This window comes from Argiope bruennichi, chromosome X1 (genome assembly GCF_947563725.1).
Source record: "Argiope bruennichi chromosome X1, qqArgBrue1.1, whole genome shotgun sequence".
NCBI classification, from domain to species: Eukaryota; Metazoa; Arthropoda; class Arachnida; order Araneae; family Araneidae; genus Argiope; species Argiope bruennichi.
In genome coordinates this window covers 16,551,538-16,577,833 of record NC_079162.1, presented here as the reverse complement: position 1 = coordinate 16,577,833, position 26,296 = coordinate 16,551,538, and the positions used below count along the sequence as shown (strand labels likewise).

At 29.4% G+C, this 26,296-nt stretch overlaps 1 protein-coding gene across 1 annotated transcript; it reads right to left on the bottom strand.

Annotated features, from left to right (window-relative positions):
* Positions 1–1,567: 1,567 nt before the first annotated feature.
* LOC129959135 (reticulocalbin-2-like) lies at positions 1,568–25,779 on the bottom strand. Its single transcript, XM_056071960.1, has 6 exons — positions 25,213–25,779; positions 17,851–17,998; positions 14,831–14,987; positions 13,755–13,871; positions 7,268–7,482; positions 1,568–3,821 (listed from the first exon to the last, which is right to left on the bottom strand). Exons 1-6 carry the CDS (start codon positions 25,391–25,393, stop codon positions 3,650–3,652), a joined length of 990 nt encoding a protein of 329 aa, XP_055927935.1. The 5' UTR covers positions 25,394–25,779; the 3' UTR covers positions 1,568–3,649.
* Positions 25,780–26,296: the final 517 nt, after the last annotated feature.

Genomic DNA, 26,296 nt, shown 5'->3' with positions numbered 1-26,296 from the left:
TCCACTTCTGCGTGGATATACCTTTAATTTCAGAGTATACATTATTTTCACGAATTTTGATGATTATTTTATATGATAATTTTGACTAGGTGTGTGTGGAAGGGGAGGGGGGGTTATACGTTATGAGTTTGTAAATAACTGTCATAACATATAACTGCTTGTCATAATAAATGTCACTGCTTGCCAAACTCTAACCTTGCTTTTTGATTATCAAAAATAAATAAATAAAAAACCGGCTGCAGTTTTTAGCTTATTAGCAAAACCTTTTTCAATATATTCAACAGTTCTGATTAGTTGATGAGTAGGGAATACATTTTTGCAGGAGCCTAATTGTTCTGGAGTTAGAATGGTATTTTCAAGATGGGTATTTGGTCTATTAAGAATGATATGCTCAGTTATTTTACTAACAGAAGGAAGTAAGGATGTTGGTCTGCGGCTATTTGGTTCAGTGGAGCATTTACCGGGTTTTAAAATACAGATAATTGAAGCAGTTTTCCAGGAGGAAGGGAAGTAACATGACATCACGATGCTAACCTTCCGCTGGGTACAGGCAGGAACTAAAATATACAGCCCTCTCTCCAAAATAGTATCATCTACTTGGTATAAAGTTGGCGAATGACTGTCAAAGCCATGTCTTTTTTTTTCCCAGCTTGAAAATCGTTTAACCTTAGCGACATAATAACCCGCTGTTATAGTTTTAACTTCATTTTATGATTGTAGAAAAATATTTTCTTGATCATTGATTTTTGAGATAGGTAGTTAAAAAAAAAAGCAGTATCAAGCATATTTAAGAAATAACTTATGTACAAAAAATATATTTCTTCAAGTGTTACCAATGCCTAACATACAATATTTCGGTTGATAATTCTTTGAAAATTTACAGATTGCTTTGATTAATATGACAACTTTTGAAAAATCTGGGGGTGTGGGTATATAGTGTTTTCAGCAATTAAATCATCCGTAAATTTAAAGGTATTTAAAGTAGTAATATACTGATCAATGCACATAAATGAATCAAAATGTTGAGATAAAATAAATGAATAAAAAAATAAATCATTCAATGTGCAATGTGTATAAATAATTATGACTACTGTATATTCTTAAAATTTCGTACGTCAGATGATTAAGGTGGCGGGGGTGAATCCTTGTGAATCGTTTGAAAGATATTTCTATTAGTTTGGGACAGCAACTTTCCAAGTATATTGCTGTTTTTTCAGTCGTGGTGTTTTCCCCCTTCAGTATTTGAGCCCATTTTTCTTTGGATGTCTTAAAATACGATTTCAGCAAATCAATTTCAGGACATACTGAGCAGATGTGGCTTTTCGTTGTAGCGGCCTGCAGCGATAAATAGATATTAGAGGTTTTAACATGAGGAAGTTGTTAGCCCTATCGCTCAATCAGTCTTCAAAGAACCCGGATGTCAAAGCTGGGTGGGAGTTTACCTGTCTGCTCTAAATACTAATTCAATTTTGTGTTCAATACTTAATTTCTAAAGTTGAGGGATCCTTTTTATTCTCTCGTATATACAAAGAACGATAATAAAAAATATTTTATTGTTATTGGATGCATATTATAAATAATGCATAAAATAAAAAAAAGACAGTATGGTGAAATCATAATTACTTATAATTATGATATTCATCATCTTAAATTTCTGCAAATGCTCATTTTTGATCAATCACAATAACCGAACAGATTATGAGTATTAATATTACATTTACAGATCACTTAATTTTCAACTACAGTTAAATCATTTTGATACATGGCAACAGAGAGATAGCATACAATGCTATTTGATTGATTGGTTTAACATTCTAATATTTAATAAACAATATTAAGCATGCCACTTGTTCAAAAATGATGTGATTTTTTTCTGATATTTTCTATTTTTTATCTTTGATTACATATTAAACAAAGAAAAGTTCCGAAAATTTTAAAAAATGACAAGGTACATTTAAAAATAATTCAATTCAATAAAAAAATGTTGACAAATTTATTACTTTCATGTGAAATGAAATATTATTCGAAAAACAACAATCAACTGTGCGAAACAGGAAACTGATTAATTTCACTCTAAATGGACATATATTAGACTGCAAATTTTAAAAAAAATAGAATAAAAATATTCTATAATTAATTTTAAAAAATCTAAATAAAGAAACATAATTGTTAACAATAACAAAAAACCGATTATTAATATTACAAAACAGACAAAGAATAATCAATGATCTTTCTTATTCATTTTTAAAAAGTAATTTTCATGTCAATATTTAATATATTTCATCGAATCTCCAAAACAATTATGGAACTATTCATTCACAGAATATGTAGGCAAAATGAGTTAGCACATCTTAATAGCAATTTCAATCCATTAAGAAATAAATAAATGCACGTAAGCAAAGTGAGATAAATGTGATAACAAGAATATTCCACTAGCATTTATTCACATCTATTTTAAGTAATAGTATTTTGTTCTTGATTTTATGAAATTGCAACAAATTAAATCTTCAAATCACATGAATAGAAACATGTCCAATTACCAAGAAATGCTGGAAGCATATTAACTTTTCTATAAATAATGTTTCTAACTATGCATTGTGAGTGTTCTATAATACATACATGAATTTTTTTAATGCATATATGAATTGTACATTACCACCAAAATGAGTTTCATATTTTTAAAAAAATTTGGCACAAAGTAAATGTATATATTGACTATGACTTAATACAGATATGCACAACTGAATCACACATTAAAGAAAATTTACTTTAGGACATCGGAAAAAAGCAGCAAAATTCAATGAAAATCAAAGTATATAAATTCAGTAAAATCACTGCTATTTACTTAAATTACATAAATTTATAACAAATATTTAGACCATGAAACATGACGAAATGAATTTCTCAAAAAATATAACCCTTTTTAAGAAACAGTCAAAAGGCAGCAACAGTGTGTGAAAAGATACATTTTACAAACTACTTTAATGTGCAAAAGAAGTTTAATATAAATTTATTAAATGAGATGAAATATATCCAGATATTATTGTAAATACAATTTAATTCAGAAAAGAATTTTTGTTACTTTCAAAACGATTTTGTTTTATAAACGTGTATCCAAGCAAAGACAAGTTGTATATGAGATATTACTCTTCCTTGGTTACATTAACATTCAACACAATTTTGAGGAAAAATATATTTAAAAAAAATCCCAAATTAAGGGGGGGGGCAGTTGAACTCAATTTTTTAATAATCTTTACTGTTTGAATTATAATAAATTTCCATTTGAAATTCATTTTGCTTTATAATTAGTGTTATATCTATTTATTTCACAATCTAATTTTATTACTTTTGTAAGTCAAAAGTTAAAATATAAATAAGATCTAAATAATACTTGATAGCAAAATAATGAATAAAAAATTATGCAATTAAAAAAACTAAGCATAGCATTAAAATATATCATTAGAAATACTGATCCTTCAATTTTTATTCAAGAAATATTCTTAGCACACAATTAAGAAAATACTTTTAAAAGTTCATAAATGCCAAAAAAAAAAAAATATATCTATAAATGCATAAAAATACACACAGAGAAACATATCTATAATTGATGCACATATAAAAAAATAAAAAATACTATGTTCTTTACAGCTCAGAGTTCATCAATATATTTATGAGGGTGTTGTAGCTGTTCACCAAATTCAGTAGCTTCACTACCAACAAAGATTTCATGGTGATCCACAATTTCTTGTATGGAAAGCTTCCCATCCTTATCTGAATCTGAGCTTTCTATCAAATGATCTGCCTCGTTTTCTGCAGTTTCACTAAAATATGAAGAATTAAGAACAATTTAAAATATTTCAGAAATTGAATTGATAAACTCAAAAAGTATTTACTCTTACATTAGAAACATAATCATAAATAAATAATTAAATAAGAAAATAACAATCAGAATAAAATTATAATTGAAGTTATTATCATCTAAAATTAACTATTTTTCTTACATTTTAAAATAATCAAATAGATTTTTAGTGTAAGATTGAAACAAGATAATGACAATACTTGAAAACATTAAGAAAAAGAAATAAAGTTCAAAAATTAATTAATGACAACTTTATCTTTTGGATTAAAATACTTTATTAAATGCATTTGTTATTTCGACATGCTTTAAGCTTGTAAACATGAAATTTTATAACCGAATTTACACTTTTTTTTGATGTACTGAAGTTCTAAAGTTTTCACAATTGTGTAAATTTTTTAATGTTCTCAATGACAACACATCAATTTATTCTCAGAGCATAATCAATTTACATCAAATTTTGATTCTATACGAGTGAGATAACTGGTAGTTAATTTGAGAAAATCGATAACAAGAATCAATATCTAAAATTATAAATTATATGATACACTAAAAAATAATCTTAAAATTAATAATTTTTTAAAGTAGAAAACAATTTTAAGCAAAAATATGGACTTCGAAACGAGATAGAAAAAACATGTATAACTGAAAACATTATAATAAATTAATTCACAAGGAATATCATAAATTCCTAAAAGGTTATTAAAATAAAACGACATTAAATGAGAATAAATCTACAATTACATTAGTGTGAAATTTAAGTAACTTTTCTGATTTCGCTGTAATTTCTCAAAAACCTAACTGGAAAACATGAAATTAGTACAACAGAAGCGCAGTGTAGAGCTTAAAGAGCAATGGGGGAAATGAATAGGATGTATTCATGAAGGAATACAGCAGAAAAAGACTTTTTTCATAGAATGGTGATGGTACAAAATAGTATCTGGACGAGAAAAACAAAATGATGTCTCTTAATAAGGGATATGACATTCCCTAACTACCATTGTTGCGAGGCGTCAATTATTAATATTGAAAACAATATTATACAACAGTCATAGAAGCAAGAGTGCCCATTCCTCAATGAGCATTTATGTCAGTTGGACTCCGGAGAATACAAATGAGCCGCCAGACATCTTCCCAAACATGTTCAATTGAGAACGATGGTCAATCCCTTCGACTGACATTTGCATTTTCCGATAGCTACTAAACAGCAATATACCTGTGTGGTGGTGCGTTTTTGTCCATAAACACTAAATCTGATGAATCTGGGGAATTTTGGAACAGATTGTAAATGTGACAAAATAGCTTCATTATAATAACGGTCTTCAGTCACTGAACCTGTGTTGAAAATATGGAGGTTCTTCCACTCATCATGATACCTCCTTGCTTTCTTACAGATGCACACTAGGATCATCCCAACAGTTTCTTTTCTTGATACTTGGTATGGAAACTTGTCCCTACCTCTTTCCACATGAAATATCAACGAGAATCGTTTGTGAATTAAAACGATTCTCATCGATAAAGAGGACATGATTTTACTGAAGAAATGTCCAGTCTTCGTTATACCATTATAAATAGTGCCACTAGTGGCATCCTGCCAATGGCAGCAGCCTCCTGGACACAGAAAACTAAGACACCTGTTAACGCGTACGTATGTGCTAAACACGATTGCTTGCTGTCTGGTTTCGGTCACTTTTCACCATGCACTGATATATCTGTCACCTGCTGCCTTTGTTTTAATTGATTGATAACCGCCAAGCTTTCTTTCAATTACATGAACTTTGGAATGCTTTCGGAGCGCTTGAAACATTAGTTTTGTCAATTTCAAACTCTTCGCCGACATTCGTCAAACTATGCCCTTCCAATTTTTCGATTATTCAGCTTCGTGATATGGCGACCTGATAGTTTTTTGTACCCATTTTGATCTACGATATCACTTTTACTTGAAGCGAATGTCTGGAAATGCGACTTTCCGCATTCTTTTTAAGTTGCCTCACACTGTGCGCGCTGACGCAAATGTTCTTTCTATGTCCTCACGTCACCTATAACGTCATGACCTTAATTCATCAACTTTCTTCTGTTTTTTTCTTCTTTTTCTTTCACTATAATAATCAAGCAGCCTTTTCCTACAATTTCACATGTTCAAAATTTGCTGTATTGCTTAAGTTTTCCACATTAGTGTTTAAAATATTTCTACCAGTGAAACACGCTTTTACGATTTCGTATTGATATTTATAATTTTGATTAAAAGAGTTCAATTTTTTTTAGCACACTATAAGCACGCATCCTCAAAATTATTTATTACAAGTATGCGAAATATTTAAAGACAAGAATCCCATATAAATACTCTATTCTTAAACAGAAATGTAATATAACATTAAATGAAAAAACTAAGGTTAATCATACAAGAATTACTATACTATACATATGAAACATGGATTTCAATGTTAACATAGTTATTATATAAAAATCTATGAAATTTCACTTTCTTGTGTATATAAGGAGGAAGCACTTGGAGTCAACAAAAAAATTTCACCTCGAGATTTTGACCTCCCAGAATCACGAAACATTTATGCAACAGTGAAATTCAATAGCTCAAAAATGATAGGATACGATACCGGGTAGATGGATGACATTTAGTGTGTAGCTATAACACCGAAAATGTAGATTTCTATACAATTTTACATCAGATACAACGATGGCAAGTCTGCTTGTTCTTCTGCATGCGAATCCAATAACTTAAAAATACGCCAGATATTAAATCAATAAAAATTGGCATAAGGTTTCATAATCAAAACTGCTGTTGCTGTGTGTCAAATTTCGGATTAAATGCGACAACATATTGACTGTTTGTTGGATTGTATATTAGTGTGCATATGAAAGCAATTTTTCAAAAATGGAACACCTTAGATATATGAAATTAATTATGTATTCCAAACGCAAACACTGCTGATCAAATTTTGAAAGTAATATCAATTCAAAATGCAGTTTTTTTCCACTTTACTACAAAACTCAAAACGCGTCATACTGCGTGAGCATGCCAAAAAGTCAAGGGAAACACATTCCAATTGGTTTTTCATACTTAGATACGATTCAAATTTAAGAAAGCTTTTTGATAATAATAATAAAAAAAAAAAAAATAAAAAAAAAACCATGAAATTCCCCAAAAAGCATTTGAAATTTGTTAAAATTGAAAGTCCAATAAATGAGACAGTGTTGCGACGATTTTGACTTACTGGCAACAGAATCTGGTGCCAAATTGCAATCTTTTACAATTTCCCGTATTTTAAGGAACCCGCATGATCTTTTTTGCCCCTTTACAACTGAAAGATAGCACATGGTGCAACAATATTCATAGAAAATTTCTATCTCATAGCAGGAATAGAAGCAACAGTACATTAAAATAAAACTTACACATTATTTGGAATCAGCCATAACAAAACTTCTTCTCTGCTCAACTTCTTGTCGCCATTCAAATCAAATTCATTAATAAATCTGTCCTTTTCTATAGTATAGTGTTCTGTAGTAGGAACTGGTGCAGTGCCATGGTTGTCAGCGATAAATTCTTCAAAGCTCAAAAAACCATCTTTATTCTTATCTCGCTTTCTCATAGCCTGTTCATATACTACCTACAAAAAATACTTCACATTTAGCTCATAAAATCAGGATTGCCACTAAAATTTGGAAGAAAATTTCCTGTGTTTTTCCTGTCTGCATATGCAATATGAGGAAATGCGTGAACAGCACTTACGTGCTAGTTAAAATGGAATAACAATATCTCATCGTTTTAATAAGTGGTAAAACAAGAAAAGGAAACAACAATTTAACATTACTTGAAATAATAACACATTAAGAGACTGTTTACATTTACATACAGAAAAAAGAACTTCTCTTTACTTATTGCCTAGAATTTTAACAAGACAAAATTTACATATTAAAGGGGGGGGGATATTGATAAATTTTCATGCTCTTCAATTGTAAGTCCCACAAAATTAAGGGCCCGGATGAAATAAAAGACAAAATAACATTTTTGCTATCATGATACAAACCATTTAATAATTACTTAACGAAAAACATTGCGAAGCAAAATTACTTGTTTATTTTTATTTATTTATTGTTGCCAGTCCATATATTTGGGCATCAATTTTTGCAACTTATACAGATTTTCCAGCCATTATTTTAATTATTTATTTTTATTTACCAAAGTTCTTCTTCGACATGTTTTTAAAATTTTAAATTTACAATTGGTCCATCCATACCAATTTGTAAAAGTAACAATATTTAAACTTGATATAAGTTCTTTAAAATTCTCAAACAATTCTTGAGAAGCGGCAGGTTTTAAAAATACTGAATTGCAATATCTTGTTAAGACTATTACTTGATTCACACCAATATCTTACAATAAGATCAATTTGTGTTTGTTTGGAAATGCCACTCAAAACTTCATCAAAGCGCATAAATTTTTTTTTAATCAAAAAAATTCTTTATGCGAAAATATTTTCGATATATCATTGAATGCATTAAAAGACGAATGTGAACGAAATTCGAAATCGGCTTATTTCCGGACATCAAATTTGACATTTTCAGAATTGACGAGCCCTCTTCTCCAGTAAAAGTCCAATATCAATGATGACTTTTTCGAACTGGCATGTAGTTTTGTATATTTTCCTTTTCTGGCATTACTAATAAGTGCCTGTTTTCTCATATTTCTTATTATATTCTTATAAAGCGGGCAGTACGCAGCAAAACTATTTTGTGGAAATTCTCTATCCCATTCTGCAAAATCAGGATTGATTTTTTTTATCCGTACAATTCTTATAAAAATATGGATTTTGAGCTGCTCATTGTTTATAAATTTTTTCTAATCTACTGAATAATCTTACAATTCTCAAATAATAAAGAAATCATTCAATGAACTCATGTGTGAGTGAATAAACACTACAGCAATACTTCGGCAGATTGAATGTTACTCTTCAGGCCAGAGAAATTTATTCTATTTTCTCACGCAGTTACATCATTCCATAACTGCGTGCGTGAGAGAGAGGTGAATTTCGCATATACATATATTACATAGTCGTGAACAGTGTTGTTTCGTTTTTGGAGTTATGGCTACGATCGTTTGCCAAGATGCCGCGAGAACTTGGGAAATATTTTACCTTGTTTTTATTACTCGTTTTCTTGTCTGTCCGCTTGCTTGTTCGTTCGGTACAAATTTTGCAGTTGAATTCAAACCTCTCAATGAGCTAAAGACTTGACTCAAATATTTAAATGAATAAAGATATTTTAGGTTTAGAAAACATGGTTATATATTTTTTAAAAATTTAAATAATTATTTTCTGCATTTTAAACATAGCTCAGAAGTGAAGAATTGTTCAATATTAACAGACTTCCACGTCTGTTCGTTACGAATTCGGTTATCGGGTGAAGCCCATTGGAAAAATACTAAGACTAAAATGCAGAAAATAATTATTTAAATTAATATATATATATATATATATAACCATAATTTTAAAACCTACTATAATATAAAATAATTTCTTCTCGCCTGTACAGATTTATAACCCCATTGATTGCAAGTTTTTATACTGATTGCTAATTTTTAAATTCACAATTATGAATTTTCAGGATAATCTGTATGGGGCTAGGTGACATGATTTAATACTATTTAGTCCATTTTAAATAAGTCCGTTTAAACGCAGTATATGAATTTTTTTATTTAAATAATTATTTTAATATCTATCTTCGTAGTAAATTAAAATTATGTATTGGATTTTAACTAGGTTTTTGAACTTCTTTAACCATTTAAAATGAAATAAAGATATTTTAAATAGTGAGAAGGAAAACTGATATTTTGATGTATAACTACACTATAATTTCATTTTAAAAAATAAAACTGCAGCTTTAAGAATTATACATTTATTTTTGCATCTGGTTCGTTACACTGAAAATGCAAATAAATGAATATCTGATTTTTCTAACTCATTTTTATTTTACGTTCGGTGAAAGTGTAATTGCGGACATTATATTTCAATGATAAAGAGGTTTCTAAAACATTCATCTAATTATATATCAGCAACTCGACAAATAAATAGATGAAATACTTTTTAATTTCTTTTTAAACATTTTGATTTTTTAGATATTTCGATTCTTTTTTTTTATATTAATAAAATGTCAAATCATGTGGTGTCAATTAAATATGGTTTTATGTATTAAAAATAAAGAAATTCGTTTTAAATTGATATTTCCAGTTTATTTGTGGATAAGCAAAGGAATACAAAGAAGTTTTAGTAATATTAAATACTAGCCGTCTTTGGCGACCAGCCGGTTCGCCAATCTTAATGCTCGTTAAAAATTTTTAAGTACTTCCTACTTTAATAGCTTCTTCATCAAAATATTTTAAAACTTCAAATTTTGTTAGTCATATAATTCACTCATAATATTATAAAAGTCGTCAGTCATAACGTAACATGTATTTCCCTAATTTTCTGTTAGCTCCCGTAGAATTTAGGCTTTAAATTAAAGTGGAAATGGTTAATCTGCAATTAATATAATAATATTTTTTATTGAAACAAAGCATTTTTTTAATAATATGATTACTAAAAGCAGAGTCACTGAGCATTTAAACCTTATGGGCACTAAAGAATATCTCAAGAATTTGTCAACAAAATTTTCTCAGATTCATCATGAGCAGATCGATTAATTAACAATGTTTAATTTCATATGCATCAAACATTAAGAAAATAAACCGAATCGTTTAAAATAATCGGTCGAAAAATATTAAGCCTAACCTCATGAGCGTGGGGGAAAAAAACTGAAGCTTTAAGCATTTGGCGGTGGGAAAATGGAGATTTTTGTGGCGGGAAAGTTAGTTTTTAATCAATAATTAAAATTCTAATTAAAAATTCAAAAAAGGGACCCCGGATGCACATTCCCGAACTCCAAGGTATACATGTACCAAATTTGGTAGCTGTAGGTCAAACGGTCTGGCCTGTAGAGCGCCAACACACACACACACACACACACACACACACACACACACACACACACACACACACACACACACACACACACACACTGAGCTTTATTATAAGTATAGGTATTACATCATTCTTTACATAAAAGAACAAAAAAATAAAAAAAAGATGTAATTTTGGATTATATATTTTGATATATATATTTAGAAGAAAAGCTAAAAGGCCTAGAATTAAATGATGGGATTAACCAATGGAATAAAAAAAGTGAAGGAAACGAATTATGAATATTCTATATTTGTGTTTGCTGAGAAAATTCTCAATTATTTTTTATTTATCTCCAGTTGTTTTTGCCAAATTAATAAAAATGTTACACCTGGAGGATTTCTTCAAAAGAAAGAAAGAAAGGGGAGGGGGTGAGTTGCTTTTGGAAAATCTTAGGACAATATGAAAATAAATATGAAGATGATTCCTTATGCTATATTCACAAACATTTATTTAAATAGGACATGCTACTAAATTAAATGGCATATGCAACTTAATTTTAACATTTGTAAATTACAAGCAATAAAAAGTGTTTGGATATTTTTTTTTGGCAGACTATATCTATGTACTAACTAAATTTAGCTATTTTACAGTTAAAATAATCCTTACACAGGTTTGTGATGAAAACGTTCTCTGAAAAATAATAAATTTTATGCCTTTTTGGATGCTGATTCTTGTATATTAGATTAATCATATTAACATTCCTTTTAGAAGCAACATAAGGACTAGTTAAGGATATAATTTTGAACCACAGTAAGATGATGAGTATAACGTCTGACAGGGCTGCTACTCAAATCTGGAAAAAAATTCCTCGTGTTTTTCCCAGTACGTGTATTCAAAATACGAGAAAATGCGCGAATAGCACCCATGTGCAGGTTAAAATGGAATATGATTTTAAGGAGTGAAAAAAGCAAGGAAAAGAGACAAAAATGTAACATTATTCAAAATAGCATATTACAAGAAGGTTTATATTTACATTAAAAAAACACAATTTTATCTTTATTTACTAGAATTTTACAAGACAAAATTTGTATATTAAGGGAGGATATATTACCTCTCATGCTCTTTAACTGTAAGTTACACAAAATTAAGGACTTGGGTGAAATAAAATGCAAAATATTTTTGTTATCATCATACAAATAATTTTTATTATTACTTAACAAAAAACATTACAAAGCAAGATTATTATTTATTTATTTATTCATTTTTACCAATTCAAGTATTTGGGCATCAATTTCTGTAACTTCTACAGATTTTTTCGCTGTCAGTTTCATGGAGCTAATGGACCTAATATGTAATAAATAAGGTACGACATTTCTCTACGGCCTAATTAATGTACATTTTTTAACTATTTCACGTTCAATGAACACATTTGAAAATATTTCCGATATAGCATTGCACTCAAATCAATGCAAGAAGTTTTAATGCCAGTAAAAATCCAGCTTTAAATGATAGTTCCTGAACTAAAAAGTTCAAAATCGGTTCATTCTCGGACATCAAATTTGATGTTTTCATACCTGATATGCCACCTTTCTCTTCATTCCTTTTAGATACAAAGTCTAATATTAATTATGACTTTTGTGAACTGGCATGCAATTTTGTATACTTCTCTTTTTTGGCATGACTAATAATTGCCTGCTTTCCCATGTTACTTAGGTTTATTATCTTCTTACAAATCGAGCAGTATGCAATAAATGGATTTTGTGGAACTTCTCGAATCCATTCAATAAAATCAGAATTGTTTTTGTACGTATTAATACGGATTTTGAGCAGCTCATTGCTTTAAAAAAACATTCTCTAATCTACTTTGAACATCTACTAAACACAATCTCGCTGCTTCTGCAGATTGAACATTGCTACTCCCGCCAGAACTCACGCGCATGCTCATTAGCTGCAATTCAGGAATTTCATGGAAAAAGAACAACTGTCTTACAAATCAAATCGAAACAGGAATGATCAATATGGAAAAAAGGGGGACAGAGAAAAGGGGTGAGTTTTCACGTTACATAATTGCTAATGGTACTATTTCGTTTTTAGAAGTTATGACTACGATCTTATATTCTTGCAATATTTAGAGATCGGCATTTTTTAGATGGGGAAAAAATAACTAAGAAACTTCAAATGCCTTGTATTTTCCCAGATTTTATGAAAAATTTCAATCTCCCCTGCATTTTTTCTTTAGACGATTTTTAAATTGTCTGTGCTTTCTCTGTTCTCCAGGTGGAGTGGCAACCCATCTCTGAACTTCCACACCAGGTTGAGGATGTCTGATTCATGATATCAGATTTAATGTGCGCCAGACCCACATAGACGACGGAATTTTACTGGAATCTAGTTTTAAACTTGGAGTCCTTTGAGCCCCAAGACTGAAACATTACCAATAGATCAGAGCAGTCCCAAGTTGATTTTTAATAAATAATTAAAGCCATTCCATTATGCGCAATCTCATCGCAAATCACAGGTCTACTTTGTGCGAATTTTTTATATTGAAAAGCAATATATATTATATGTATGAACTTCTAAAAAATTTTTAGAAACTTTACGTAATTAGTTGTTAAAATATAAATTCTATTCAAGTAGGAATGATCCATTATTTAAGATTTTTCTCCAAATTGATAAAATGCCAGGTAAAAACAACAATAAAGCCAGAGAAAACAAATTGAAACTGAATAATTAAATTTTTGCTTCCTCATCCTTTCCACTTCCAGCAATTTTCCTTACTCCCTTAACCATGTCATTCTCAGTTAATTTAGATGAATGCTATGGAAAATTGATATTTAATAATTTCATATTCAGAACAAAAACGGGCAGTTTGCAATGATTTGAAGGTGTATTTTTAAGATGAATATAAATCATTTAAAAAATAAGGACTCGAATATAAGTACCTGATGCATGCGTTCAAACTCTTCTGGGTGAGAAAAAGCAGAGTACTCAGATTTATCTAAATTCCTATCTCCATTGAGGTCAGCTGCTTTAAAGAGTTCTCTATCATTTTCCAGCATCTACATATATTCAGCAGAAAAAAAAAAGGAAGAGAAAATCGCATCACATTTGCATGTAAGGTAAGAGAAGCAACTAGGAAATTAATTTAAAAAATAATGCACACTATTTCATAATTTTTACTAACATTTATACCATATAAAATATCAAGTTTTTAAACTTTACTTTCTCAAAATTCATCTCAGTTTTCAGAAGATCGTGTTTAAAAAATTTCTGACACTTTCAAATGGAAGAAAGCTCAATAATTTTAACATCTCGAGCCATAAAAAATATTGTACAAAGCTTTTATGAAAAATTAACTAATTGTGAGTTAGAGATTGCTTTGATACATGCAAAGTGATGCAAATCATACAGCACATAATTTTAAAAATCCAAAGAAAAAACATCATTTAGAAAAATGATTATTTATGAAATTTTTTGATAACAATCATACAAAAGCCCATAAATATCATTATTTTAAATCCTTCAAGAACAGCAAAATATAATATGAAAAGTTAATGTGACAATAACACATTATAATTTATGCTGAGAGCATAAAAAATAAGAAGATTTTACGACTGGTAGCAGAGATATTTCTCTTGCATGTATATTTCAATTTCATTGATCTAATATAAATTTCGTATATTCAATAACTTAAATTATATAATGCTTGAAACTAATAAATTTTATTAAATTTATTTTGATTAAAACTTAATAAAACATGAATATTTATAAACATTGATAATCATTTTAATATACTCTTTTTCAAGTAAAAGATGACTATTTTAACAGTAATTACAAATATTATTCACAATTATAAATAGCTGTTTTCAACAATTTCTCGATATCACAAACACGAATTGAGCACAACTTTCATAAGAAAAAATTCAATTAAAAATATGAGATAAAAACTTATAAAGTATTTACTTTCTTTTACTTATACTTTAAAAAGTCATTTATTATGCTAACAGAAGGAAATTACTTCTAGTTCTTCAGGTGAATCTCTTGCTTGATTTAAAGCAATATCATCATCATACATGCCATAGGTTTCAGCAACATGTTCTTCCCAAGATACTTTCCCATCCTCATTTCCATCTTCATCTTCCAGCTCATCTAATGCTTCTTCTTCAGTTAACATTCTTCAGAAAGAATTAATCAAAATGTCAGAACATACACAACTTGAGATCCAAGTATGAATTTAAAGAAGGTAAGTATATAATAAAAGAGAGCAATTATTTGTTGAAAATAAAACATGAAAGAAAATTGCAGGAATAAAACAGGAAAGGAAATACCCTAAAATTATGAGATGGTGAAATCAACAAAACGAGAGTAAGTTAAGGTTAAATTTTGGCAAAAAAAAAAAAAAAAAAAAAAAATTATTAAATAATTTGAGACAAGTTTAATCAAAGAGTTGTTTGGAATAAAAATATATAATGAGGCACGTAGTTTTCCTGCATATTGATATAAAACATCAATGATATTAACATAATACAAAACAGAATTATTTCAATAGCAATGCTTCATAAAATCTACTCATCTAATGACTCAATCTTTTTTTCCCTCCAATAAAGCTTCTTCATTGCAATCTATATATTTTAACCCCTTGTCTTGTTTCTCACTAGATTCTATTGCCTTTCAAATTTGTAAACCTTTTTAAGTGAGCAGAGACCCTATATCATGCTATCAATTGTCATTTGCTTCTACAGTGGATAAGAATCTAAGGTGTCAAATTTTATAGTAGAGATTTACTCATTTATCTTCTAAGTTCATTGACGTCAGCACTTTGCAATGAAAGCCAAAATCTCACTAGCAACTTCTATTAGATAAGCAACTTAATTAGTTTTTGACACATTTTTGAAAAAGGGAATATATGGTCGAACCGACAGACGTATGTACTCCGCTTTCATATACTCAGGTAATTTGGAAAAACTAAAAGTAAGAATTAGACGTTTGGTATTTAAGTGCTGGTCATTCCACCGTATAGAGATAAGCCGTACATGGTTAACCCCTTGTCCTTGCAACTCTTTAGAGATTTCTCCTATCGGTATATTTAACAGCTGGCCACCGAAGATAACGCTTTTGGAGGAATTTAGTGAAGAATGTGGAGAAACAAAGACTGGTATATTTTCAAATGGTTTTAATTGGATAATTTGTTGAGATTGTTTACGAGATTGTACTTATAACAGCAAGCCACCAGATCGACATTTTTTAGTACCTTTACCTTCACCAATACTGTCGGTTATACCTCTTTCAACTAGAAACGGAGATGAAGAATGAAATGTGTCAGTGGTAGCAGATGCTCTTTTGATAACGAAAAATGTTGCAATTTAGGTCCTGTTTGAAAAATAGAAGCCTTTTGTTGCTCACTTAAGAGAGCAGGTTTGCGTTTGCCCATGCGACACTCATGAAATTTCAGACCCACTACGGAGCCCAACAAGGGAAGACCGGCTCTGGCCATTCCCAGCCTCGGCGCTTGCCTCAGTGCTAGCCGGAACTTATACGCTCAGTTATCCCCCGGGGAAGTAACCACCCTTAACGCCAGGCCCAAGAAGTAACCACTTCGCTTGATCCCTAGCAAAGGAGTCACTCAGGTGGTTAGTTACCGATCGATTGATATATCAGGGACCACAGCGCACCACCTGTCTAATGGGTCACCATGCACGGCCAATACGCGGGGTTTTCGGCTGTCCATGAGAAGCAAGAAGCAAACAGAGCGGTGACGGCTTCTTATGGAGAGCTCCCTCATTTGCCGACTAGGGACGGTAAAAAAGTGGAAACCAACAGGCTAAGGGAAGAGAAATATGGAAGGCGAACAAGATTCCTTGGGTACCTGGGGGTCGTGATGCCCGCAACACCCGAAGAAAGTGTGCCCCTCGGAAGCACACCTTCTCGGAGTCAAATCCGCATTCATTATGTTACTTACAATTGAAGCTTAGCAGTTAAATGATTTTACAATTACAAATTCCTTAAGTTGACACGTTTTGAATCTTTACCTCTTTGTTCCTTTAGCATTAACTATAAGACTTACCTAGCTTGAAGATACAGTAATTCTATGAAATTAATAGAATTCTTAAATAACAAAAAAAAAAAAAAAAAAAAAAGATTTATCTTTAAAAAATGAAAACATTGGCTTTTATTCACTGCTTATTTACAAATGCTATTTTGGAATTAACTATTTAATTGGAAAATATTGAAAAGTTGTTGAACAAATTTTTTTGAGTGCACGTATTAAGTCAGATGTATATACTACATTTGCAATTTCTTAAAAATTTAATTAATTTTAACTTGATTAATTCTCGTACATTCACTTTACTTATTTATTTTAATTATTATCCAGAAATCCGTGCATGGAGGCATACGTACAATAACCATGCAAATCTTTAGGAATAGTAGATCTCTAACATGAACCAATAGCAGCACATGTTGCTATTGTTTGACAGCGGATTCTAAAACTTTCCGCGCTTTTGCGCATTCGTTAGGATGGGTTTAATTTTTTCAAAATGGGGTGAGATGAAAGATGAAAGGACGGCATGTTTACATTTAACAATAAAATAAACTCGGATAACTCGCAGACTGAATTAAAGTAATACGGTCAGAAACGACACGACATTCATATATACGTGAAAAAAAATTATCTAATAGGAGAAAATCAAGGTCAAAGAATGATGAAGAATTCCGGAAATGCGCTCATCCTTCCACGTCTCTCCCCTTAATGGGATAGAATCGTCGAAAAGCGGTCGTCTCAGAATACTGAAACGAATAGTACTGAGCAACGGCATTAAATAAAGAATTAAAGAAACTTTTTGTAACACCTGATTATAATACATGGTCAGAACAAACAACAACACAAAAAATAAAACTGTTTTAAATAAAATGATTACTTTTATATTACATTAAAAATAATCAAAGACGCATGAATAACTTGCGTATTAGCCAAATAATGAATAAACATATTTTATTATCGCAAAAGAAAGATATGGATAATTTTAAAGAATAACATACTTAAAAGATTTTAAAACCCAATTCACCAGTTCCTTTTTATCGACATATTTATCTCCATCGGCATCCATTTTCAAAGCCAAAGAAAACAACCGTTTTTTGGCTTCCTCAGGAGGCAAATGATCATATTCTTCTGCTACATTATGACTCCCTAAAAATCAAAAATTATGTAAACAAATATATTTTCAGAACAAACATAACTTATAAATAGTATCTACTTCACTTCAAAATTTCCTAAATGCCATTTAGTTTAGTACCGAATCAGTCTCAGAACAGAAAACTTACCAAAACTAAGCCATTATAATCAAAAGGCAACGTTATTAACACTCTGAAATATTACTTTGAATTAATATTATTCTTGTATTTTTTAAATAATATTCACAAATGAGCACAAAATCTGTAACAGAATTAAAGTTATGCAATGTTCAGCAGTTGGAGACCTGAGGAGTTTTAACCCTACCTGGCCTTCACATCATAAAGAACTAAAATAAAATTCATAAAAAATAAACCAAATCAATCATCTAAAATAAACAACAAAAAAATCATTAAAATTCAGTACGGGTAACAATATTTCTAAAAAAAAGTAATTCAACAATTAGAAAAGATTAAATGAATATTATTAAATTCCGATTTTCAAATATTTAAACGACTTTTGTTGTAAGTTTCTAAAAAAATATAAAAAGATAATTGAAGCTAAATACAATAATATATAAACATAGATTCTCAAATTAATCATTTGGCTTCTGTTGGGAAAATTCATATCGAATCCAGTTATTGAATTTAATTCTAAAAGAGTTTTAAAATTGCTTAATTATTATTCGTATCAGTTAGATTTTCTTAATTTTTAAAAATCTAATTTTAATCTTGAAAAATTAATTTTTTGATTTAATCATACACAATAAAGAAAGTATATGTCTCTTACATATGTTCTGTTTGTTGAGTACATGAACAAAGAGTTTTTATAATGGAGATCAGTCTCATGACACTAAAAACGTGAACATCCAGTTTATCTATTTTCAAAATTTAACAACATCCTAACTTCATTTTTTAATACAAATATTAAACAGAAACGTTATTATTTAGCTTTAAACAGTGAAGGAAAAAAAAAAAAAACGCGCGATCAGACAGTTTATGAACAATGCAATTTATTGTTGGAAATCAAGCAAAAAAAGATTTTCAAAAAATTGCTGAAATTCAGCAAAAATTCGCAAGACTACTAAATTGGTATGAAAAAGACAATTTTTTAAAACTTCGAACGATGTAAAATTTATTTGTGTGCGATAATATTTTCGGAAGTTAACGCTGAACGTCATCAAAATTTCCTTTGATTTTAAATTTATTAAATATTTTTTTAAAAAATCCTTCCGAGGTGTACATTTACACCGTTTCAGGCAGAAATATGCTAAATTTGATAGTTGTAAGTGCCAACACACACACACACTTTTATTATTAATATATATATATATATATATATATATAAATTCTAATTTCAATTTTATCAATTTCCAATTTAGCACATAGTAACTTCATTCTAAAAATATTCTCTTATTTCGTGATCCAATTCCACTTTCGGTTTAATTATTCCCTTTGTAAAAATAATATGCCATCAAGTACTACGTATCAAGAGAAAGTGATATCTTCGGTTGCCCTTGAAAAGGTGTCAAAGGTCTCCACGTGTATTGAATTGGCGCCTGGCCAGAAATCCTATGTTATATAAGACTAGTGCTCATTTGTTCGTTCTTTTTTGCTTTCTTTCTTACTTCTGCTTTTGTGCGGCGCTGCGTCTTCTTGTTAATAATTATACTTTCCTGGGTGGATATTAAAGAGAGAATAAAATTAAATTAAAACTACCAAGTCTCTTCACTGCTTCGAACCTGCATTCTACTTCAACCAAAAATAATGTTATATATATATATACACACAAGTATCCAAAAATATAAGCATTATGTAATTAAAACCTATTATTGAAACAATCTAAAATTAAAATTATTTTGGAATTTGGAATATTTGGATCTTTTTTTCCCTATTAATTTGCTTTTTATTATTAATTGTTTATATATATATATATATATATATATATATATATAATGAAAAATATGGAGCTGGTATATTACTAATTTTATTTGTTATAGTTGTGATTTCATATAATTCATTACCTGGATTATTGATATATATTTACATCTAGTAAAGGCAAATTAATCTATCTGAGAATAAATTTTGCTTAATATTGTAGAGAAATTTAGATATGATTCAAAATTCCTTAGGGTTTCTATAGTTGACAAGTAATTATAGTCTCAAACAATCCCAGTGTTCAATCTCTCTCCCTACAATAACCTTAAATTATGTCCGAGTACAAGTGAAGGGGGAAAATAAATAAATAAATAAAAACATGAAAATAACAAAAAAATTAATTTTCAGATCTTCTTTTCAAAATAATATTTTAAAGAATGGCAAATTTTTCATACATCTTCTGTATTTTTAAAATTACGAACAATTGATAAATCAAAAACATATAAATAAAAAATTTTTAAATAAGAAGTATCACAAAAAGGTAATTTGTGACTTATTATAAATAACTTTATATATTTTTTTCTTAGTCCTTATATTATTTATTTCTTAGTCCTTATATTAATTTCCTAAAGAAATGTTCATTAAAAAATAATTCAGGCATTAAATAACTAATCACACCACTCATACTTTTGGATTATTAGGATCTTCAACTTTAAGCTTCTGTGAATAATGGCTAATTGTGAATATATAAACTTAATGAAATAATTTTTTTAAAAATTCATATGCTGCAAATTAACATACAGAATATCTTCAGTTCAATTTTATAAAATTGACGCTGCCTTATGGAAAATCTTATAAGAATGTCTGTAATAAAAGCAGAAACTTATAATTATGCTAAACAGAAACAATGTGATAAACAGACCCATTCATAGTTATGCATTTTGAAATATTTATAAATGAAATCTATTTGATCAAAAGTTACTAAACCCAGAACTATCATAAAAGAGTTAATGGGATTTTATTCAGGATGTCTCAAAAAAGGGGAACAAGAATTTATTTCCTTTAATATTGCAATAAATGTAAACTTTGAATTACAAAGTTTCATTAAATAGACGGTTGTTTGAATTCTGTGGATGGTGATAGTAAAAAGATTAAAAAATTAATTTCCTTCTACAATTCCTACAGTGTAAAAAAGTCAATTTGTAAAATATTTTTTATATTCACCTATGCACATATAAAATTTCATACTTCTACCTACAAAATTTGCAAATATAAAAAAAGCAAAATTGTTGACATATACCAGCTTTTTCTTACTTCTTACTTGCATTTGAACAAGTCTTTTATAATACTTTTTAGGGACAATACATATAATACATGAAGCCATTTAATAATATGGCTTCAAAATTCTAATAATTTGCAAAAAATTATTAGAAAATAGGAATCAGAAAATAATTATGCATTTAGTAATTTTTATCAAATCTAAAAAAATTGTCAAATAATATATTAATTAAAGTGTTAACATATTCAAAATGTACATTTTCAATACTTATGGAAAGTAATATTCTTCTAACAACACTTGCATATGCGCCTAATATCATTATAATTACATAAATCGATAGAATTTCAAAATATTTGCTGTTGAAATATATCATATTTTAAGAAACCTTAATATCATGCACATTATTATAAGCAAAATTTTTTTTATTTCTTGTTCAGAATTGTTGAGATATCATAAATATTAAATTTCTCAAGCTTCTCTTTCCTTATTAAGTTAAACTTGCAACAGTTGACCAGTTAAAGTGAACAATAGTATACATAAGTAATTCATTTCTTTCAAGTCATCAATTAAATTATGTATTACTAGACAAATATTTGCTTATGACAGTTTTTATGTGTGGAATAAATTTGTATTTCTAAAATAGATGGTTTTATTTAAATTTGTAATAAGCCCTTCTAAGCTCAGATTGGATTGTGTAATTTAATGGCACAAGAGTAATATCTGACTATACTGTACCAGACACAAGGCAAAAAGGTATTCTTTTTAACTTTATTTAAAATTCTGGTAGAAACTGATAAAATTTCAAAGCAGTGTCTCCTAAGATTGTAAACAAGGTAAAAATAACAAAGTAAAATTTAAATAAAATGATAAAAACCAATTGCTTTTTAAAAGGATTTTGTGGGGCTGCTCTCCCTCAAGTATTAGCATGTTTAGTTATGACAGATTTAAAAAATATTGGCGATGAAGACTAAAATCAAGACATTCTATTAAAAAATGAAAAACTGTTAAAATCACTTAGCATTTTGAGCAAAAAGGTGGTTGATTTCTGAATAAAAGATGTTTATAAGTGTAACCAATGCAGAGTCTTGAAAATTTGACATTGAGTTCATGCATTGGCAGACAAGGCCAAAATGTAATTATGGGTTGAATATGATACAGTTTATGAATCCTGTCACAATGACAGCAGATGGCAGGCAAAGGAATTCTTTGTATATCTGACTGAGGCACTTCTTTTTGCAACAGCAGATATACTGTTTTTGCTGCACAATTCATTTGCTCATTTCCTATAATTCCAACATGACTCGGAATCCAGCAAAAAAGTATGTCAAAATTCCTGTTTTATAGAATCTTTAAAAGGCTCGATATTTCAAAGGATACAGGATGAATTTTATTATGAAAATGTGAAAGTGTTTCCAGAGAACTCATGCTATCAGAATAAATGCTGAATTTTCGTTCAGTGAAGACAGAAATTGCCTGTTGTGCACAGCTATTAATTCTGCAGATAAAACAGAAAAAGATTTATGCAAATGATAACTGAGTGTTTATGTATCAAAAACAATACAGCAACCAACATCGTTGTCTGCTTTTGAACCATCTGTAAATACTGGTAAGCAGTCTAATACTGACAGCGAAAAGAACTGAAAACTATAGAGGGGCATATAAAAGTGTTAATTTTTAAATTTTTCAATATCAAACTCATCAGAAAAAGTATTTTTATGCAGTTGCTCAATTTAATAAATGAAGTTTTATAATTGGAAGTACTTATCTGAGCGCAATATTTAGGGAAATGAATGAATGTTCCACATTTTGGGGGTGACAACTTACATACTGTTAAAAAAATATTAAGTTAAAAAGTCACTAATGTATTCAGTTCAGGTGGATTCATGAGCAATCAGTATTCATGCAAATTAGCAAAATCCCAATAGCCGACAGAAAGAAAAATTTAAAATTTGCATTAATATTACTTTTCTGCTTAAAATTGAACATTTTCAGCAATTTCAGACTTTATAAGACAAGAGCACTTTTATCTTCCAAGAATAATAAGAACAGCATTTAATAACAAGTGCTATTACCACACTGATAATAATGAAAGTTATCAAACCTTAACAGAACTGCAAAATACACAACTATTCTATGTTAATAGAAATTTAAAACCAAGCATGTTATGCATCATCACTTGACAGGAAAGCAAGCCTGTTTCAGTATATGTGCTGTTTCATGTCAAATGGAATTACCAAACAGCACTACACATAAAATGCTATAATTTTCTCCTTACTAAATCAGTTGTATTCATCAACTTCAACCTACTGAGGCCAACTAAAGAGAAGTTTTTTCTTTACAGTTCCATGCACAAATGGGAACAAATAAACCTTATTCTTGAAACTTCTTGTGAACAAATGCAACCATTTCCATTTAAATGGACCAGTTAACATACGTAACAACAGAAGTAATTGGATACAAGAAATTTGGATTTTCATCAGATCCCATTGCATTCAGTAAAGCGATGTGGTTTTGTAGTCAGCTGCATAACTGAGCCATCATCGTTAAAAGAGTATCTGTGATTTCAATCACAAAATGATTTAAAGAAGATAAAGTGTCTGATCATCAGTAGTGTAAATCTCAAACAGCATGATTTATATGTATAATAGGGCTCCACCTCAAAATGGTACATGTATGAAATGGTTATCTTGGCATCATTTTACATATAATAGGGTTATTAATTGAAATTTTTCTAATTTCATGGTAACATTTGCAACCAGATCTCAATTAATGTGAACTAGCTGTAAAGTCAAAAATTTGTCACAGTTGAAAGGTGTTATTAATACCATATAAATAGGTCTTTGAATAATATTATTCTCGCAAAGTATGAACAGCAGAATACTGTGATTTCAAGGGTTACAGAAAATGTTGGTGAGTGCAATGTACATACATACTTTTAATTGTAAAACCTCTTTTCAATGCCATCAATAAACTTTAATATTTGCCTCAGAGAGACTTTTTATTCAGGGTATAAAACCCTATGATGCTTTCTACTATTATTTCCAAGTTTTGGTAATTTTTAGTCCAGCATTTTTCATTTTGTAGTGTCTCAAAGGAAAATTTTTTATTATGAATGCCATGTATATGAAAACTTCAGTTTTTAATGTGAATAATGCATATAAAAAGATATTTAAATCCAAGTTGATCTTTGAACTTAATCAGAAAACTTAATATGTCCAATTAATTCTTTTATGAAGGAAACACAACTAAAAAGCATCATCTAAAAAATAAAATTTGAACGAGAATGTTTATCGTACTATATCTTAGAACATACAAGCTTTTTTTCAATAAACCATAGAATATAAAAAATGTAAAATTTTCTTTCATACAGGATGGAACGGACAGCAAAAGAAAGCATTAGTCTTGGAAAGTGAAATATTTAAATATATCTGATGGATATGTATGTTCTTCAAAATGTAATCAAAATATGCAGTTAAAATAATTTTACTTATCAATAATTTAAATAACATAGCATAAAATTAACTTTAACCTAAATTAATCATGGATAACTTAGTATGAATAAGAAATGCAAAAAATTATGCTGTTTTAAATTCAATTGTTTCACTTTTTTTTTTTTTTTTTTTGCAGCAAGAATTTTTGTTTTATTTTTGTTTTACTCGGAAATTTTCCATATCAAATTCAATAATCTTTTATATTTTTGATCACATGCTAATTTTTGAAATCACGATCTTATCAAAAATTTACATCAGAATTGAAAAGACTAAACAACATACCTGAAACCATATATTTCATTTTAATTTCCTCAGTGGCTTTTCACACTAATACATCAGAATAATGAAATTTATCCTGTTAAATACATCACTTTACATTCTTTTTTCTTGCGGAGATTTCTTATTAACTGCATAAGATTCCATTATATAACACGGAATTGGTGTTTGCTATTCTGGGATCATCTTTCGCGAATATTACACAATTAAAATTAAATTATTGATGTTAAGATTCGATTCGAGTTAAAATAGGGGTGGACAAATCAAGTTTGAAGAATGTAGTTTCAAAATCATCAATAAAAGACTTACCCAACACGGCTTCATGATCGAATTCATGGTCATGTTTTCCCTCTTTATAATGACCACTGTCGCGGGGAACATACGATCCATGTTCAACAGTTTCTTTATTACCCTCTTTGTTTTTATGTGTATGAGGTACACACCCAACAAAACTAAGAACAAAAATCAAGGCTGTGGTTTTGGACAACATCAATGGTTTATAAGTTCACAGTAAAAATGAAAATAACTGATAAATAAATATGTGTAAACAAAGACTGGATTTAGAGAAATAACAACGCAATGATTTAAAGTTTAACTATAGTGTTAGAATATGGATTCCAGCAAATTTAAAAATTAGGAAACAGCAACAGAAAAGATTACAATTCAGATCTTTCAGATCCTTTTAAATCCAAAACAAATGAATAATTCCACTGACAGATAAGGAGTTACAGTTACAAGCAAGCCATCTAAAAGGCCGGAGTCTCAATATAAATCTCTTTCTGTGCGGAATAGAGGAGTTCATTAGTAAGTACCAAAAGACATAAAACCTTTGCCAGCTTTTGAAAAGAAAGATGCTCGGCTCTCAGTCAAGATCTTGAACCAAACAATATAGGTATCAACAATTTCATTGCATACGGTAAACAATTCTACGACAGCTTTTCCACATGTCTTTATCCTAATGAAATGCTAATGTTTTAAAGTCTTTGTTTACAGCTTGTAGAACAAGATTGTTTGGTAGTCTATTAAGTAATTAATACACAAGGCATAAAATACAGTCTGAATATTGTGGAATGGTGGGGCTGCTCATAACATAACATGTGCTTGGCAACGTACAACACTGAATGGTTGGATTTATTTTCGGAAATCTTAGTGAATAGCAGTCACTTCCCTTCCTACAATTACACTTCCGCTCATTACGATTCATCTCAGCTCAAGTACGGAATAGTTGAATAAATAAAAGTAGCCCATGGTCTTTGGCAGTCGATAAATAGATTACGTTTTGAATAAGTGGCATCACTTAGGCTGGTTGTCCGAAGAGTAGAATTGAGGAAAATTATGCCAGTATCACTACTGAGCCTTGAAAAGGTCTAAAATTTAGTCAGAACGTTTGGTT